The sequence below is a fragment of the Vespa velutina genome, chromosome 2 (genome assembly GCF_912470025.1).
Source record: "Vespa velutina chromosome 2, iVesVel2.1, whole genome shotgun sequence".
Classification (NCBI taxonomy): domain Eukaryota; kingdom Metazoa; phylum Arthropoda; class Insecta; order Hymenoptera; family Vespidae; genus Vespa; species Vespa velutina.
In genome coordinates this window covers 1497555-1517554 of record NC_062189.1, presented here as the reverse complement: position 1 = coordinate 1517554, position 20000 = coordinate 1497555, and the positions used below count along the sequence as shown (strand labels likewise).

Sequence of the window (20000 nt, the reverse complement as noted above, 5' to 3'; positions counted from 1 at the left end):
ACAACCACCCATAATAAATCGCATATAGATTTGAACGTTGTCAGAGAGTTGAAAAGAAAGAAGAAACGAGAGAGAGAGAGAGAGAGAGAGAGAGAGAGAGAAAGAGAGAGAGAGAGAGAGAGAGAGAGAATTGTCACAAATTCACGTTGACCTATAGTGCCTATTTAATTAGCGGACACTGTGAGTGATATCGCGAGGACGATATATGTATTTGTCACGTTACCATTTTACTAAACATTTTTTCCATGCGAACTGGATGACGATTATATGACTTACGTATAATCGAAGGAAGATATGCGAAAAGATTATAAAGAAATGAATAAATAATTAAAAAGAAGAAGAAGAAGAAGAAGAAAAAAGAAAAGAAGGAAGGAAAGAAAGAAAAGAAATAAATAGAACAAAGAAAGACACAAAAAAGACAGACAGAGAAACAGAGATAGATAAAGAGAGAAAGAGAGAGAGAGAGAGAGAGAGAGAGAGAGAGAGAGAGATAGGGAAAGCTTAGATTTTCAAATTAGAGAACCCGAGATTGAAACGAAAAATAAATAAATAAATAAATAAATAAATAAGTAAATAATAATAATTATAATAAATAAAATAAAATATAATGAAATAAATAAAAGAAAAATTCAAATGAAAGAAAAGGGAATGACAAAGGAAGACGATTAATTAGATCATTAGAGACGTATTCGTGCTTTTTATTCGAATAAGATCGACACCGTCGATAATGTTTTTCTCTCATATGAAACTCGATAATATAGAAAATGATATTATCGAGAGGGTAAGCTTTTTCCCCCCTAATGGAGTGGAACTGAGTTAATACAAATATACGCCGCGAGAGTGACTCTCTCGCGAGAGCGTTGGTTTTCGCGAGGCATATATAATAAAGTTATATGTCAATTAATGATTATAAATATAGACATTACGTATATACATATACACATAGTATATATATATATATATATATATATGTATATATATATACATGTTAATTAATTAATTAATTAATAACGTTAACATATAAAATTCAGCGACGCACGATGATAACAATTATATTATACATACGTACGTATACATACATACATACATGTATAGTATGTATAAGGGGATTATACTGAAACAAAATAAAAACAAAACAAAAATATATATATATATATATATATATATATATATATATATATAAAGGGAAAAAAAAACAAGGTTAAGTTTTACCGCATTATTCCAAATAAATAAATTAATTAATTAATAATAAATAGTTAAAAATAAATAAATAAATAAATAAAAAAAAAAAAGAAAAATAAACAAAAAGTATAATGGCGAAGACAAATGAAAATTATAAAAAGATGCGTACAATCATGCGTGGGATGGCTTACTTTAGGCATCCTTATGAGAGATCGTTTTAGATATTAGACGACCCGCGTTAATGAATAAAATAATTTGTCGAATCCGCGCGTGTATGTATGTGCGATTAATGATGTAAGGCGATTAATTGATTAACGTGACTATGACGAAAAAGCGAGATTAACGAGATGAATTAAAAAAAAGAAAAAAAAAAAAAAAGAAAAAAAAAAAATATAGAAAAAACCAAAGAAAAAATAAATGAATGAATAAATGAATAAATGAATAAATAAATAAGTAAAAGAAGAGAGAAGAGAAACAGAGCTGCACATACTCGTCCTCGCTGTAATGATTAATGTAAAATAAGATGAATGTAGTATGAAACGATGAACGATGACTACATAATATGTATGTATGTCGCCGCAATAACGACAATCTCTATTGTTGTTATTTAAAAATTATAATAATGATGATGATGATGATGATGATGATGATGATGATGATGATGATGATGATGACGATGATTATTACTATTATTATTATTATTATTGTTATTATTATTATTATTATTATTGTTATTATTGACATTACTGTTATTATTTAATTAATTAATAGGACCACTCGTGTAGGACAAATTAATTCCAAAAAAATTCCAAATCAATTATTCCTTCGATCTATCGATTACTATCGATCATTAATCTACTCTCGCTTGAGATCGATACTTTCTAATGAATATATATATATATATACATATATATACATATATATATATATATATATGTATATATGTATGTATTTATGTATATATCAAAACACATGGGTGAGAAATTGTACGGATCAATCGAAAAAAAAAAAAAAAAAAAAATAGAAAAAGAAAAAAGAAAGAATTTGCAAATTTTCACAAAGAAATTATGAGACGAACGAACGTATTGATAAATTAACGTTTTACATATGTATGTATGTATTTACGTGTCGAAAGTTCGTCCTTAAATCTTTCGCTGCGAACAGCGCCTTTAGGCGCTCAACTATAGACGCTTCCCCTGAGCGAACAGCGCCTTTAGGCGCTCAACTATAGACGCTTCTCTTGAGCGAACAGCGCCTATAGGCGCCGTGCATTTGTTTGGCATTTTTTGCTATTAATAACTGCAAAATAATGACTATTAATTCGTTTGTCTTCGACGCGTTAGCTGCAAATGTTTCTTGTCCAGAGATTAAAAGATAAAAAAATTATCAATTAACGAACTGATAATACGTCAATCGACGAATTAAATACGCACGGAAAGTATTAGGAACGATTCGCGTATCGTGTTATCCGTGCTGATCTTCTACTTCGCAGCGAAAGGGTTAAGGACGTTGTATTTTCCAAACTATTTTTTGATAGTACTTAATAATGGACAATACAATGATTTCTCAAGCGAGAGACGAGATAGAAAATGAGCTTCAAACGAGTTTAGAAATGTAGAGTGAGACTGTTGTGATTATATATATATATATACATATATATATATATATATATGTATGTATGTATGTACGTATGTATGTATGTATGTATATACATATATGTGTGTGTGTGTATATACATGTATAAATAATACATATTATATTAAAAAAAGTAGATGACATGGAGGATCGTGAAAATATTTCATAGAACGCATAAGAAATAGCATATCAATGAAGAACAAGAAAAAAAAAGAAAAAAAAAAAAAAAAAAAAAAAAAAAAAAAAAAAAAAAAAAAAAAAAAGCAAAACGAGTCGAAGAAAAAAAAAAAAAAAAAAAAAAAAAAAAAAAAAAACAGAAAAAGAGAACAATTGTTCGAGTTCGTTCGTTGTTTGTACGAAAAAAAAAAAAAATATAAATAAATAAAAGAAAAACACGAAGGGAACGAGACAAATAAAGAAAGAAGGATGGGGGGAAAAAAAAGTAATAGTAAAACAATGGCTGGCGATTTGATAAGATATGCGAAAATATTTAATAGTACGGATTAGACCTCTCGAAAATTTTCTTCGATATTAATATTCGATTTGCATTATTTCGATCGATATAAAAACTTACGCGAAGCAACAACAAAAAGAAAAGCGAAGAAGAAGGAGAAAAAAAAAAGAAGGAAAAAAAAAAGATTATAGAAAAAATATACAAGCTTTCAACCCCCTCCCTCCTTTTTATTATAATATTATACGTCATCAGAAATATATATATATATTTATATATATATATATTTCTTCTTTCTTTGTTTACTTATTTATTTACATATAATATTTATATATTTATTTTCTCTTTGATCGAAAATATTTCAAAAATGGCGACGGCGATGAGGAAATAAAGAAAAAAGTAAAAGAAAGAAAAAAGAAAGAAAAAAAAGCGTCGTTGAAAACCAAACAAAAAAAAAAAAAAGAAAGAATAAAAAAAAATAAAAAATTTCGTCGCTTTATTCTTACGATCTTCTTACTGCATCGATGACGTCATCTTATTGAGATAATATTTATATATATGTATATATACATTTACACGTATACATATATATATATATTCATATATGTATATATATATATATATATATATATATATACATATATACATATATATATATATATATATATATATACATATATACATTTATTCGGATTATATTGCAATTATATTAAAAATTTTCTCGCCACGAAAGCAAATATGGCGACGAGACGGCTTACTTTCTCGCAAATTCGCTTGGGCATTTATGATTAAAAATAAATAAAGAAAGAAAGAAAGAAAGAAAGACAGAATGAAAAACGAAAAAAAAAAAAAAAAACAAGAAAGGAAATAAAAAGGAAGAACTTAAACACATTAATAATATCATTGACAATATTAATTATCCACCACGAGAGATATAAAGTAGAAATATAAATTAACGACCATTGTGCGGGTTGAATAAACAATTAATTAATTAATTAATTAATTGAAAAGAGAAAGAAAAATGAAGAATGTGAGATCGATAAGAGAAATGGCACGCGTGCACGATTTTTCGAGGATTTTTTTTCTTTTGTAAAATAAAAAAAAAAAAAAAAAAGGAAAAAACAAAAAAAAAAAGAAAAGATAAATTATATATACACAGGACGGATCAATAATTTCATAGATGAACCGAAAGTTCTTAGATGATTTTAAAAATCAATTATACTTTTTCGAGATAATTTTGAGATAATTTTTTTTCCTTTTTCATCCTTATTGAAACGTACGAGCTAAGGCTCGTAATTTTACAATCCGATGGAGAAAAGAAAAGAAAAATTTACGATGTTTCGAAAAAAAAAAAACCAAAAAATTAATATGGTAATTAATTTCCAAAAAAACTCCTAATAATCTTTTATACATATATATATATATATATATATATATATATATATATATATAAAAAGAAAGAAAAAAGAAATGATACATGACTCGTCGTTGATCGGAGGATAATCGTATCTTCAATCATCCCGCACAATGTGATCGTCAACTAAAAGGCCTATCGTAACGAATAAATAAATAAATAAATAAATAAATAAATAAATAAATAAATAAAAAAAAAAAAGAAAAAAAAAGGAAAAAAAAAGAACAAAACGTGAATAATTAAGAAGCGCGGATGTTAATTAATGTCTTCGCATAATAACGATTATATTTGAAAATTTAATTTAAGCGGTTCTAATCGAAGCGTTAATTATCATCACACATATAAACATACATACAAACAAACACACACACACACACAAACACATAGAGAAAGACATGCACGTGTTCGATCGAAACAAGAACGTTCGGAGAATAAAAAGTTAAAAATGCGATCCCCCATCGATTTAACATTAAATTTGTTCGAAAACCATAATGCAATTAGAAGAATAAAAATTATTATTATTATTATTATTATTATTATTATTATTATTATTATTGTTATTATTATTATTATTGTAATAATTATTATTCTCTCGTATGAGCATTCGAGTTTCATTCGCACTTGTTGGCCTTCAAATAAATCTTCTTATATGATATATGTATGTATGTGTATGTATGTGCGCATGTATGTATGCATGTATGCATCTATGCATGTATGTATGTATGTATGTATGTATGTGTGTATGTATGTATGTATGAGTAAGAGAAAAGAAAGTGCAATAGAAAATGCAAAAGAAAAAAGAAATAGAAGAAGGTAACAAGGGCGAATTTAATCCCGTTCACATATGTATGTATGTAGAAAAGTAAATTGTTAACGAAATTGAATAATAACGGAACATATAAAATAATAATTAATAATTAAACCGACTAATATCCGTTTATTCGTCGAGAGTTTCTAATTAAAAAAAAAGCAACAACAACAAATAACAACAAAATCATCTTAATAACAACAAAAAAATCTTAGATTATGTTCGTTAAGTATAATAAATTTTGAAGTACATAAAGTGATAAAAAAAAGGAAATTAATTGAACGAAAAAAAAAAAAAAGAGACATTACATATAAGTAAATAAACAAGCGAACAAGAAGAAGATAAAGGAGGAGGAGGAGGAGGCAGAGGAGGAGGAGGAGGAGAAGAAGAGAAGGAAAAAAGGAAGCGTAAGTTATACACATACAAAATAATTCGTAGAAAGTTAAAAATGTACGCGCCTTATAAATGCAAAAAGAAAAGAATAAATCTAACGAGATTGTGAGATAATACGTATTGTATTATCTAATGTTAATCGAAATGAATTCTTCGTCGCGATAACATTAAATGTATAAAAGAGAGAAAAGGAAAAAGAAAAAAAAAAAAAAATAAATAAATAAATAAATAAATAAACAATAAACATATGAAATAAGAAAAGTAAACGACGTGGAACGAACGAACGAAAACGAAATGAAAATGAAAGTGAAAATAATGAAGAAATTGAAAATGAAAATAAAGATAAAGATTAAAATTGAAAAAAAAAAGAGACAAAAAACAAGCGGAACGAGCATCGCGCGCGTATCGGCCCCCCCCCCCCCCCTCACCCCCATGTAAATACATATATACATATACATATACGTAATAGGAAAGTTAAAAGAGAGAAACGACAAAAAAAAAAAAAATAAGAAAAGAAAATGAAAAATGGCGTTCGTTTAGCGTTCGAATAAAACTGTCTCCCTAAATGTTCCCAAAACGTTTTTATCACTGTATTCGTTGCTTGAGATAATTGATATTAAAGTCCGAATGAAGTTTACGAAGTTAGGGCCGTACCTTCCTCCTGACATCTTTGTAATAATATTTTCAATTATGTTTTTCTTCTCTCTTCTCTCTCTCTCTCTCTCTCTCTCTCTCTCTCTCTCTCTCTCTCTCTTTCCTTGATTATTAACAAAATATTCATTTTATCATTCCATCTTTCTCTTGATCGCTGTTTCTCTCACGTTCACTCATACACACACACACACACACGCACACACACTCACACTCACACACACATATATATACTTTCTCTCTCTCTCTCCTTTTCTCTCTTTCTCTTTTTCTCTTGCGCGTTAGGTTTGTAGCGCGCGTTGTTTATCCCGGATATAGCGTTTTGCTATTTTCCTACGATCATTGTTAATTGTTTTATATATATATATATATATATATATATATATATATATATATATATATATATATATATATATACACACACACACTCATATTAATTTTCAGTTCAGAGATGACCACATAGTTATCAGTAATAACATATGTGCGGAGTATACATATATATATATATATAGTTATATATATATATATATATATATATATATATATATATATATATATAGTTATTTAGTATATATATAGTTATTTAGTATCAAATATTTTATTATATATTAGCAATAATTCAAATAACGTATTTGAAAGAATAAATAATCGATAAGAGATTATTTAGATTTTATCATATAGGAATCTTTTTGCTTGTTTTATCGATATTATGATATTATTATTATATTATAAAGATATATATATATATATATATATATATATATATATATAATTATTCCTAAATAATAAAATATTGAAGTTTATTGCTAGATAACGCAGGAGATTTTATTATGGATTGTGCACTTCTTATATGCCATTTCTTTTCTCGTTTTGTTTTTTCTGATGCTAATAATAGTGAAAAGTAATGCGTTTTATCAGTTTATTCAACCGAATTATAGCATCTTTATACATAGAATTATATTATTATCATTATTATTATTATTACTATTATTATTATTTACATATTTCAATGACTAACGATAGTACCTCTATTGTTTATCACTTTGCATCATTTAGTAGAAACCCGAGTGCGTTTGTTCCATGCAAAATTCGATCCGTAAGAACGAGGCTTTGGGCCAACCTGATTTGGCTTTTGTATGTAATACTTCCAACCCATTCTTTCGCAATGCAAGATTGCTGCCTCTTTACTTGAGAAATCAACTTTTACATTTGACAATGGATCTCCCCTTAATCGAAATATTATTATAATCATTATGGCATTAATAATAATACATTAAAAATAATTTACTTTAAGACAATGAAATTAATTGTACGATTACTTACGTCGAGGTCCATCCTATCAATGGATTTTCCCAACGTTCACGGGTATCAAAATCAATTTGCCAGTAATGAATGTTATTGGTGCCAGATTGCATAGAATTCTTAGAAGGTTGATATATTCGTACCATACGAGTTTTAATATGTTCTTCTGGTACTCCTGATACTGCACCAACGTCTTCTACAACTGGCACTGTGATAATTGCTTTAGTAGGTTCGTCGATACTAGGTAAGAACGGATTATTTTCAGCATATAACCTCAAATCAGTCGAAGGTGTTTCCTTTGTTTCTTCTTTTTTTTCTAATTTAATGGAACTCGTAGAGAATAATTTTATAAAGCTGCAAAAAAAATAATAATTAACGTACCGATAATAAAGAAAATTACAAATTTCATAGGGTTATATAAAAGGTATGAGGTTATGTTCATTCGAATATGTCATAGATTATAATTAATACGTAAGACAAAACTAATAATGCATTATCAACTCACCGTTCATTCCCATTGATATTTAATTCGTTGGTGCATCTTCGTAGCAATGCACGATACGCCATATTTATCGAATAAAATGAAAATTTTTTTATTAGAAAGACATAAACGAATAAACACTAAAAATGTCGGCTACGGAATACAAGAGGAAAGAACTCCTATTGGAACTTAGACGTATGCGATTCGATTGGTCAATTCGTTCGAGATCGAGATCGAGATCAAGATTGTATATTGAAACCCGCGAAATATTTAAATCTCTTCGTTATATCATTCGTCGTCACATTAAACGCATAAAATTTGCTACAAGTATTGTTATATTATTAAAAGTTTCAATAAATCGAAGAAAATAAATAAACAAAATAATACGAATTATTTATATTTAAAGAGAAAGAAAAAAAAAAAGTAAAAGAGAAGATAAAAAAATAAAAAGAAAAAGAAGATGACGTTCGTATATAACGTAGAATATATAAAGTTAAGAATAAATCGATCGTATAATCCTTCTAACGATTCTAATTAATATATAATTAATCGATTTCGAGTATCCAAAGGAAATGTGGAAAATTGACTGACCTACCCCCTTAAAAGGATGCAAAGGAGGATAGGTCTGTTTATATCGTGTAAGATGCACGCATGCCCGGGACGCATTTTACCCGTCTCCCCACCAACCCTCTCCGTCCTCCTCCCTCCGTCCTCGGCCCCACTGTCCCACCGTCCCACCGTCCCCCACCCACCCATAACGACTTGCATCGTGCAAGGTATCATGCTTCTTGGTCGCAACCATTCCGAAGAAATGCATTTGATCTGAAAAGTGTTAAAAATTCGTTAATGTAAATTTAATTAACGTTCGTATTAAATTGTCTCGTTGGTTTCGTGATACGTTTGTGATAAAGGAGAAAAAAAAAGAAAAAAAAAAAAAGAAAAAAAAAGAAAAAGAAAAGAAAAGAAACAAAAAAGGAAGTTAAAAGAGAGACCGAAGATGCCGGGCAAAGTAAGTTCATTTTTTTTCATTTTAATTCACGTTCCCTCGAAGTGTCACGAAATAGTATCGATAAGATTTGATATATCTTGTTGCGGTGTCACACGATAACCCTTATCGAATTCTTGATCAATATATTTGAATAATATAACGTGTTTGTTCCTTCACGTTTTATCATCGATCAGAACATAAACTAAACTGTTGCTAACAGCTGTTGCTTTGGTGTCACATCGCACGAGACTTCTACTCGATACTTTCGACTCTTTCTATGTATGTGTATACATACATATATATATATATATGTATAGTTGTTTATAATCAATCATGACACATGCATAAATAATATATATATATATTTTTTTTTTCCCCTTTTTTTTTTCTTCTTTTAATTTTAACAAAACATTGTAATGTTAACAGGACAAAACAGGATTCTTAATGTCGGCTATATTAATTCTTTTAATTGGCGTTTATTACGTCAATGCGAGACACATTATAGCAAAGAGAAATTATAGCGATCAGAGTGTCAGAGGATATTTAGCAGAGGTAGGCCAAGTTTGATAAGAAAAATAATTTAAAAAGAGAGAGAGAGAGAGAGAGAGAGAAAGAAAAGAAACATTTTATTTTCTTTCTTACCTTGTCTATTCTTTATTTTTTCTGTCGAAGAAGAATCTTATCTCTATTTTAAAAACAAAAAAAGAACAAAATAAGAATATATTTACGAGTGATTCGATGGTGAAAAATGACGATGACGGCTACGATAAGAAGGACGGGAGGAGGGGGTGGGGGAAGAGAAAAAAGAAAAAGACAGAGAGAGAGAGAGAGAGAGAGAGTGATGGCGGGGTTGGGGGGAGGGGAAAGAAAAAAAAGAAGGACGAAGACTAACTCAATGTAAACAAACTGGAAAATGTCGAAATATAATATAAAAAAAAATAAATAAATAAATAAATAAATCTGTTAAATATAATATATATATATATATATATATATATATATATATAAAGATTAATAAATCAGATCGAAATCGTATCTACTTTTATCGTTATATAATTTAGAGAACCTGTTGGTGGAACGAGGTATGCAAGGAAGAGTTTCATAGTAAATTTCGTTGCCGTTGTCCAAGATGGTCCTATTGCCGTTCTCCTGGGAGATATTACGATGCACATTGCAGTATGACGCGCACAGGTTATATTTGGACTCAGCCGGAAACCTCGCTGACTCTGGAAATCGATAAGTAACCGGGACAACGCGTAGATGCATACGTACATACGTACATACATACATACATACATACACAGATACATATGTAAAATATCTATCTAGTCCTGTTTACGTCTATACTACGTCAAATCAAATATTTCATTCTCCTACCCCCTCATCCTTCCCCTCCAACCCCTCCACATCCTTCTCCTCATTCTCTTCCCATCTCTATCGCCCCTATCCCATATCCCTTTACCCTTCCATCATGAGCGACATCCTACAAAATTTTTAATCTAAATTCTCTTGCAATTCTCGATGATACTTTTAATACGAAGAAATCGATTGAAATCAAATCAAATGAAATCAAATGAAATCAAATGAAATTTTAGATATCTTTTGAATCGTTTTTTTTATATAGCATCGGCATAAGATGACCATAAATTAGTATTGACTAATATATATATATATATATATATATATATATATATATATATATATATGTATATATTATTCAATGATTTTTCACGAGTTATTCATGCGGCACCCATGTTGTTATATATATATATATATAAACCGATTGATAATATTCTAGAGACTATCAATTGGTATATTAATTAATTAATAATATTTTAATCTAAACATCGAGAGAGAACACGTTTGAAGTGTTACATTTGACCCCATTGTCTCTTTACAACGTATATTTATTATATTATGACACCTAAATTGTTATAAATTATAAGGCACGCGATTATTCTTCACTACTGCCATGATATTTCTAATCAGTAGTAATAATAGGTACTATATTCATTACATAGAAGGAAGAATATGAGAAAAGGAAGAAAGGAAAAAAAAAGATAATACTAATAATAATAATAATAATAATAATAATAATAATAATAATAATAATAATAATAATAATAATAAAATTCCTATGGAATATTAATGATTTATTAATTTGATTTCGCAAACACATCGAATTTTTCGAAGAAGAAGAAAGAATAAAAAAATGAAAGGAAATATTTTTCAATATCTCGCACTATATAAAGTTTCTTTAAGTCTTCCAAATTTGACGATGATAGTAAAGTTAGGACGAAGGAAAAAAGAAGAAAGAAAAAAAAAAAAAAAAAGAAAAGAAAAAAAAAAAAATAACTCGCGTGAAAATTTACGAGCTAATCGAATTATTTCAAATATAATTATATTTCACATTTACGAAGAAAATATTTATATATCACTGCCACTCTCTTGCCGTATATATATAGTAATAATTAATATTTAATCTTGTTGAAATCAAATATAAAAATCAAACACTTCGAACTTGCTTGCTTTACTTTATCACAATCTCTTATGAATTATTATAATAGAAATAATAGATACACATATATACACACACACACATACACACACACATTATATATAAGGGCTTAATAATTAGAGAAAGTAAATAAGAAGGGTAAAGCAGGTGAAATTTTTGTGATATTACTCTGTAACGTTACATTTAATTCCAAGCAAAAGAAATAAAAAAAAAAAAGAAAAATAACAAAAAAGAAACAGAAGTAAGAGAAGTGATAAGAAAGAAAAAAATTAATCAAAATTGTAATTTATCTATGTATATCGATATCTTGACGATGTTATAATAATAATAAAAAAAAAAATATATATATATATATAAATGATAGAACGAAAGATTATTATTTATTTTCACAAACTTATGATATATTAATGATTTTATTCTACAATAATTCAAATAAAATCGTGATTGGATGTATTTTGTTTTTTTTTCTGTTTGCTTGTATGTGCGTGCGTGCATGTGCGTGCGCATGAAAATTGTCCTTTTAAAAGAGATCGTAGTTGTAAAATTTATCAAGCTTCATGTAAAATCATTTATCTAACGCAATATCTTCAAATACAAAAACTTTCAAACGTTATACTGTGGCATATCGAATGAAAAAAAAAAAAAAAAAAAAAAAAAAAAAAAAAGAAAGAAGAAAAAATAAAATCCAAAAGAGTTAAAAAAAAAAAAAATTCGAACATATCAAGATTCTAAAATATTCAATTTCATATGAATTTTTAATCTGCCTTTTATTTAATTGAAATAAAATTTTCAATAGGCCACGTTTGTTTAGTACGAATGAATGTGCGTATCGAACGAAAGAAAAAAAGAAGAAGAAGAAGAAGAAGAAAAAAAAAAATAAATAAATAAAGGAAAAAAGAATGAAGGAAAAAGCAAAAATATTTTTAAAATTATACAAACGAGACAGGATTTCTTTCGTTGATAAAACATTGATAGAGACGTAGATTTTAAAGGTTAAATATAACAATCAAGATGAGAGATATTCCAGAGGATCAATGAAATGTATTTTATTCCAAAGCCAAGGAGAAATATAATATACAGGAGTAAGTCTACTACGCCAAAGGCGTCTGAGTTTCTTAAGGTCAAGAGGATTTCGTCCAGGAAATATAAACAACAATATCTATATGATCTTACTAAACCTATCCGACGACAACATATATACGTAATTTGGCCGGGATTTGTGATGCGCCATTATAGTTGCGCGCGCATATCGATTGGCCCAGTTGACCCGGAGAGATATGACGGAGCAGGTCCTGCCAGTGGATCCTGGACCAAGTGCAGTTGGCTTAGAACGGTTGATAGAACAACACGTTCGCCAGCTGTCAGACAAAAATTCACTTTTTTACATTAGCCCCACCTATTTTTTTCTTTTTCTCTACTTCTTCCTTTCGTTCTCATTCTAAATTACTTTTCGCGTTTTGGATTTACTTCCTGGCTTCCAAAATCCATTCCTTTCTAATAATTCTAAAGAGAATATTATTCAATCTACGAATAATTCCTTTATAATTTTTATCCGTTCGTTTATCTCTTACATCGTTTCTCCTCGTAATCTCTTTAATTTATTTTTATTTCTCTCGTTTATATTTATTATATCCTATAAAATTCTATCACCTTACTGCTTCCATTATCGTTAAAGTTTTATTTTGTTCGTCATAAATCTTCCGTCGTATTGAGATACATTTCCGGTACGATAATCGTAAGTAATCTTTTTCGTGATTAAGTGTAATAATAATTATTTTCAATTTGATTTAAATATTTTTTATTATCCGATATCGTTTAATATTCGTCGATATTTTTATCGTCTATTATTATTATTATTATTATTATTCGTTTCAACGTCGTCGTGCCGGATTTTATCCTCTTAATGCGTACGTGCGTGTTTGTTCGCGCTCGCGCGTAAGAGTAAAAGAGAGATAAAGAGAGAAAGAGAGAGAGAGAGAGAGAGAGAGAGAGAGAGAGAAAGAGAGAGAATTATCGATTTAAGTTCGACGAGGAGAAGATAGTTTGGAGTGAGCCAGTTGATCGGTCACGTATCACCACAAGGGAGAAGATCTCAAAGAGTTTCAATGTCGTGGAACGTCATCGGGCAAGTTCTTTTAATTTTACTTGGTTTATTTTTTATCGATGACGTCACGTCAGATCTCAATGGGCCAAAGATTTTTGAAAGGGATCGATCCTACAACGATGACCTGTCTAACATTTATACGGTAAGTTTTATATATCTCCATTTATTTTTGCTTTTTATTTTAATTTTTGTTTTGTTTATTTTTGTTCGCTCGTTTATTCTATTCATTCGATCGATCTCTCATCGTCGTTTGATTTTGTTTTTTTCCCCTTTTTTTCTCAACTAATAGACACTGATAACTGTCGGAATGAATGAGAAATTGTTGAAACCAGTGGAGAATCGTGATTGGATAGGACCAGAAAATCTTGGCCAGATTTCTGGTGTCTCGGTGGATCCTTTGGGATATCCAGTCGTCTTCCATCGCGCCGATCGATTGTGGGAATACGGGTAAGTATTTCTTAACATTCTTATATATGTTTTTATTTTCTCATCTTTTTTTTTTTTCTTTTTTTACCGTAAAATAATCTTCGTTTGTTCAAGATTTTAACATATAATTTTCTAACAATACGATTTTAAAGTTTAGCGCATGAAAAATAACGAGAAAGTATTGTTCGTATATTTAAGATTTTTGTATTTAATTATATAGAATTTTACAATGAATTTATTCGAATAGATAATGCCAATAAGAATTTCTTATCACTCTCATATTTTTCTTTTTTATTTCTTTTGTCCTTTTCGTTTTTTTTTATTTTCCTTTTTCGTGAAATAATCTATCGTTCGTTCAAGATTTAACATATTGAAATATTTATATATAATTTTTTAATAACACAATATTAAAGTTGAACGGATGAAATATAAATGAGAAAGTTGTTATTCATGCATTTATGATTTTTACATCCAATGATAATAAAACAAAAGTGTATAATATTAAAGTGTATAAAATTAGAATAAAAAAGTTTATATAATTAGAATAAATTTTGTATATATCTTTCATATGAAAAAAAAAAAAAGAAGTTATATATTGATTATATTGAATATTAACTATTGTTATTAATGATAATAAGATTACGATATTATGTTGATACTACGACAATGAATTTTGTAGTATTATATATAAAAGGATTGCGTATATCGATTCACAATTAATTTTTCTTTATTTTTTTTTTTTTTTTTTTTTTTTTTTTTTTTTTATACATTTACAATCGAGATACAGTAATTAATAAAATATCGTAATTACTAAAGAATGTCGCAATTAATAAAGAAAAAAAATGGGATCGATTTTATAAAAAAATTCGTAGAACAAATTGTAATTTCGTTCTCGTTTAAATAATCATTTGTAATATCATATGATTTTATTACGAAATAGTACTTTCACCAATGACAACGTTTATCAAGAAGAATATAAAGGACCGATTAAAGAAAATACTGTATTAACGTTGGATCCTAAAACTGGTGAAGTTATACGTGGTTGGGGAAATCACACGTTTTATTTGCCACACGGTATATACATTGATAGTTTTGGAAACGTGTGGTTGACCGATATTGCACTCCATCAAGTTTTTAAGGTAACGATTAATTATAATAATTATTATTATTATTAATTATTTTGCTTTACCCCTGATCCCCAATCGTATCTTTAATCCCAACCCCTACCATCCTCTCACGTTTAACATTTGCCTATCCTCACCACCAAAAGATCTCTCCAACCCCTTGCATCTTCACTCTGTTTCTCTCTCTCTCTCTCTCTCTCTCTGTCTGTCTGTCTGTCTCTCTGTCGCTCTCGTTCTCTTTCTCTCTCTATCTATCTATCTATCCATTTTGCTTTAATTAATTCAAATCAAAAAATCAATCGGTAAAACAGCAGTCCACGAACGATTTGTAACCCAGGCCAATAACAAAAAAGGAAAAAAAAAGAAAAAAAAAACAAAAAAAGAAAAAAGAAAAGAAAAGTACAAGTTGTTTCCAAGTTTTGAAAGTTAGATATTTTTTTTCTTATATTGCTATATATATATATGTATATGTATATAAAGAAAAAAAGAAAGAAAAAAGAACAAATTATGATTCAACGATTCAAGTGTACATTTGCGAAATTACTATTTTTTTTAATTATTAGAATAATTCAGGGGGGACGGGGTGTTACACGAAAGTGAATACCAACCATTTCAGAATCCAATACGTTAGATTTATTGCAATCGGGAGTTATCTTTCTTATTTTTTCTTTTTTTTTTTTTTTTATACTTATTAAATCAATTGTAAAATTAATAATGAATATTTTTCCTTCTTTTTTTCTTTCACTTTTTTTTTTTTTTTTTTTTTTTTTTTTAATACATATATATTACTAGCCTGTTGTATCAGTAATTTCGTTAATCATTAATTTAATTTAATTTAATTTAATTTAATTTAATTTAATTTAATTTAACTTAATTTAATTTAATTTAATTAATTTCCTCGGAGATATTCATCTGCTTATATTATACATATTAAAAATAAAAATATCTATAAACGAAGTTAACTCCTTTCTTAAATTTTTTTTCTTTCTTTGTTTTTTTTTTTTTAATATTGTAAAAAAAAAAAAAAAAGAAGAAAAAAACAATGACGTATGGGTATTCCCCCTAACCCTAACCACCTCCACCCCTACGACAAAGAATGATAAAAAAATTTTGATCGTCGTCGTCATCGTCGTCATCATCATCGTCATCGTCGTTGTCCTTCGTTGTCCTTGTTATTGTCGTCGTCATCGTCGTCGTCGTCGTCGTCGTTGTTGTTTATTTCTTCCTCTTTTTCTTATTCTCGTTTGTCTTCCTCTCGTACATCCTTTACATTTTTCTCTTTTCACTTTTTCTCCCTCGTGTTTTTTCTTTTTTTTTTCCAAAATAACAGTACGACAGTAATGGGACTCTCGGATTGTCACTTGGTCAACGATTCGAGCCAGGAAACGATTTTGAACACTTTTGTCAACCAACGTCGGTAGCTGTGGCACCGTCAACAGGCGAGATCTACGTAGCTGACGGATATTGCAATCGTAGGATTGTTCTCTTCGATTCAATGGGAAAGCCACGTTACAGCATAGAAGGACGTACGTTGTCGGTCGTTACGTAAAACGTTTCATTTAAACGTTGAAAAAATTATTCATATGTTTGTGTAAATTTTAAAATGTCGTCGTGTCGTTTCCTCCATTGAATGTTTTTTTTTTTTCTTTCTTTCTGTCTTTCTTTTTTCTTTTTTTTTGTTTTGTTTTGTTTCGTACCTAATAACTCCACCTCCACCGCCCCCTCCCCACGACTTCAATCTCCCTCCTCTCGCACTTCACGCCCCTTTCCCCCCCCCCCCCCGCCCTCGTTATCATAATCTCTGCCTCGTCATTTTTATTCGATATATTCGTATCGATCGGTATTAAATGATAGATATTTGTAATAAAATTATTGATACGTATGTATTTATAATTATTGATACGCAAGCGACAATTGAAAGATGATTTTTACTCGAGAAAAAGAAAGAGAAAAATAAAAGGGGAGAAAAAGAGAAAAGAACAATTGTAAGAAACATTTGTCAATAGTTTAAACGTAATGTTTGTTGATAATACGAATAAAAATTATTGAAATATTATTATTTTTGCAAAAAAAATTTTAATACACTAGTCCGGAAATTTCAATATCAATATTAAATTCGATATATGAAATCTGTCGTATTAATTGTTTATTGTATAATAATGATCGTTTGTATTACGTATCCGATGTTTTTTTTTATTTGTAAATACTTCGAGACAATGTACCATCTTCTGTATAATTAATCGATCGTTATCATTTCATTGTTTATTTATTTATTTTCTTTTACAATTTTCTTTTCTTTTTTTTTTTCTTTTTTTTCTCTTTTTATTTACAAAACACCTATAGATCGATCAATAAACGTACCGATTGAATGAGTAGAAAAGTGTTTTTATTCTAATTCCTTTTTGCTGCGTGCTTGTATGTACGCGTGTGTGTTCTCTTTTCTTTTCTATTTTTCTTTTTTCCTCTTCTTCCTCTCTACCCCTTAAAGATATTCCTTGATTTTACGAATTCACTTCCATCTTTTTCTTTTTCACTAACATATCTAGTATTTTCGTTATTATTATTATTATTGTTATTGATGTTGTTGTTGTTGTTGTTGTTGTTGTTGTTATTGTCATTGTCATTGTCATTGAAAATATTTGTTTTAAAAAATGATTCTTACGTTATATTATTTAAATAAATAAAAAAAAAAAAAAGAGAAACAAATAATCAGAAAATTCGTCGAAATTGAAACTACATGTATACTTGGTAATCTAATCAAAAGGAAAAAAAGAAAAAGGAAAATAATGTTATCTCGTTGATAAAAAAAGAAGAAAATTTTTTTTCGAATCAAACATTCAAATATTTTCATTCTTTCATATATATCTTTGATCGATATCACAAAATTCGAAATCTACATGTCTAACGTATTTGATCGCGAATAATGTAACTCTATAATCGATTTAATATAATTTTGATTAATAATACGAATGAAAATTTTCTTTTTAGACCGAATAAATCTACTGATACCACATTCATTAACGATATTATCCAATGGAGATCTCTGCATTGCTGATCGAGAAAATGGAAGAGTACTTTGTGTAAATGTTAGACCTTTTGGATCGAAAATCGTTATCTCTAAACCACCGTATTCTGTCTCATTCTTTGGTCGAGTTTTCGCTGTTGCCTCTTATCGTAAGTATCTTTTATCATTATTCTTGTTATTTATTTTATCTTGTTTATATTATTATTATTATTATTATTATCATCATTATTATGATCTTTAGTTTTTTTTTTTTTTTTTTTTTAATTGCAAGATGACGATCAAAAGTTGTCGGATCATTTAAAATATCAAAATATTATTACTTTATTCTTTCGAGAGACATTTTAGAGAAATTTTTTTTTCTTTTTTTTTTTTTTTTTCATATTTCAAAACTTCAAGGATTATTTAGTCGTTTAACTTTGCGAATGGCAATTTTTTAATTTAAAATTGTTATTTTAAAATCAACAATATATTTAATATCAACAAGCCTTCGGGATCGTTTGGAAACTTTCGACCTATTTTGTATAACTCCGTTGCGAAATAAATTTTTAATCTTATCTTTTTTCTTTCTTGTTTTTATACAAATAATAATTATTATTAATTTCTCTAATTTAGGGATAGATAATTTCCTTTCCCCTCCCCCCCCCTCTCCGTCATTTTCATTAAGATCTTTTTCTTTCTCTGACATCTACAAGACTAAAATTGAGAATTATTTAAAATAAAAAAAAAAGTAATATAGACGAGCGATATCGTACATAATAAAAGGATAATTTTTTCTTTTTCTTTTCTAATAAAATAAACATTAGGTTGCACAAATTAATTTTGTAATTAATATTATTATTACTATTATTACTATTATTACTATTATTATTATTATTATTATTATTATTATTATTATTATTATTATTATTATTATTATTATTATTATTATTATCATCGTCAATGCAGGTGACTGGATTTACGCCGTGAATAAGATGGTGTTCAGTTCAAGTGCAATAGGCTACATGATAAATCCATATACTCGAAGAATCAGCAATCTATGGTTCCCTGAATACGGCGTAAGTAAATTCCCACCGTATGTCATGTTATGTAAAAAGAAAACAAAAAAGAAAGAAAAAAAAAACTAAACGCTCATTTCCAATAATTCTCGTTAATACGATATTCTCATGATTTTCCTTATTTAGAATTTTCAAAATCCACATGACATCGGGATATCCCCCAACGGCACGTCACTTTACGTCAGCGAAATAGGTCCTAACAAAGTATGGAAGTTCGATTTGATAAAAGAAGTATGAAAATCAACGAACGATCCTAAACTTGTGTATAAAAATGACGTTAACCAAAGAAAAAAAAAAAAAAGAGAAAAAACAAAAAAAAGAAAACCACGCAAAAAATATAAAAAGCCCGAGCGAATAATAAAATGAAAAGAAGAAGAATAATAATAAAAATAACAATGACAAAAAGAAAAACAAAAAAGAAAAAAAACTGAAAAAAATGCCCC

The 20000-nt window shown here is 28.2% G+C and overlaps 3 protein-coding genes across 3 annotated transcripts; 2 read left to right on the top strand and 1 right to left on the bottom strand.

Annotated features, from left to right (window-relative positions):
- Window positions 1–7439: 7439 nt before the first annotated feature.
- LOC124946507 (NADH dehydrogenase [ubiquinone] iron-sulfur protein 4, mitochondrial) lies at window positions 7440–8517 on the bottom strand. The gene is made up of 3 exons (XM_047487267.1): window positions 8342–8517; window positions 7858–8190; window positions 7440–7760 (listed from the first exon to the last, which is right to left on the bottom strand). Exons 1-3 carry the CDS (start codon window positions 8401–8403, stop codon window positions 7583–7585), a joined length of 573 nt encoding a protein of 190 aa, XP_047343223.1. The 5' UTR covers window positions 8404–8517; the 3' UTR covers window positions 7440–7582.
- A 539-nt stretch (window positions 8518–9056) lies between these two features.
- On the top strand, window positions 9057–12061 carry LOC124946508. Its single transcript, XM_047487268.1, has 3 exons — window positions 9057–9326; window positions 9732–9857; window positions 10367–12061. The coding sequence occupies exons 1-3, from the start codon at window positions 9315–9317 to the stop codon at window positions 10547–10549; spliced, it is 321 nt and encodes a 106-aa protein (XP_047343224.1). The 5' UTR covers window positions 9057–9314; the 3' UTR covers window positions 10550–12061.
- A 1069-nt stretch (window positions 12062–13130) lies between these two features.
- LOC124946503 (peptidyl-alpha-hydroxyglycine alpha-amidating lyase 2-like) lies at window positions 13131–19920 on the top strand. Its single transcript, XM_047487263.1, has 7 exons — window positions 13131–14069; window positions 14217–14374; window positions 15294–15492; window positions 16808–17003; window positions 18466–18651; window positions 19448–19557; window positions 19684–19920. The coding sequence occupies exons 1-7, from the start codon at window positions 13929–13931 to the stop codon at window positions 19792–19794; spliced, it is 1101 nt and encodes a 366-aa protein (XP_047343219.1). The 5' UTR covers window positions 13131–13928; the 3' UTR covers window positions 19795–19920.
- The last annotated feature ends 80 nt before the right edge of the window (window positions 19921–20000 follow it).

Excerpts from the sequence above, each read along its gene's own strand:
- LOC124946508 (XM_047487268.1), top strand. Across the intron at positions 9,858-10,366 it reads TCAGAGGATATTTAGCAGAG|AGAACCTGTTGGTGGAACGA; the intron begins GTAGGCCAAGTT and ends TATATAATTTAG.
- LOC124946507 (XM_047487267.1), bottom strand. The coding sequence starts at position 8,403 with ATGGCGTATCGTGCATTGCTACGAAGATGCACCAACGAATTAAATATC. Across the intron at positions 8,191-8,341 it reads AATATCAATGGGAATGAACG|CTTTATAAAATTATTCTCTA; the intron begins GTGAGTTGATAA and ends TTTTTTTTGCAG. Across the intron at positions 7,761-7,857 it reads TTGATAGGATGGACCTCGAC|GGGAGATCCATTGTCAAATG; the intron begins GTAAGTAATCGT and ends ATTTCGATTAAG.
- LOC124946503 (XM_047487263.1), top strand. The coding sequence starts at position 13,929 with ATGTCGTGGAACGTCATCGGGCAAGTTCTTTTAATTTTACTTGGTTTA. Across the intron at positions 14,375-15,293 it reads GATCGATTGTGGGAATACGG|TACTTTCACCAATGACAACG; the intron begins GTAAGTATTTCT and ends ATTACGAAATAG. Across the intron at positions 17,004-18,465 it reads ACGTTACAGCATAGAAGGAC|ACCGAATAAATCTACTGATA; the intron begins GTACGTTGTCGG and ends TTTTCTTTTTAG.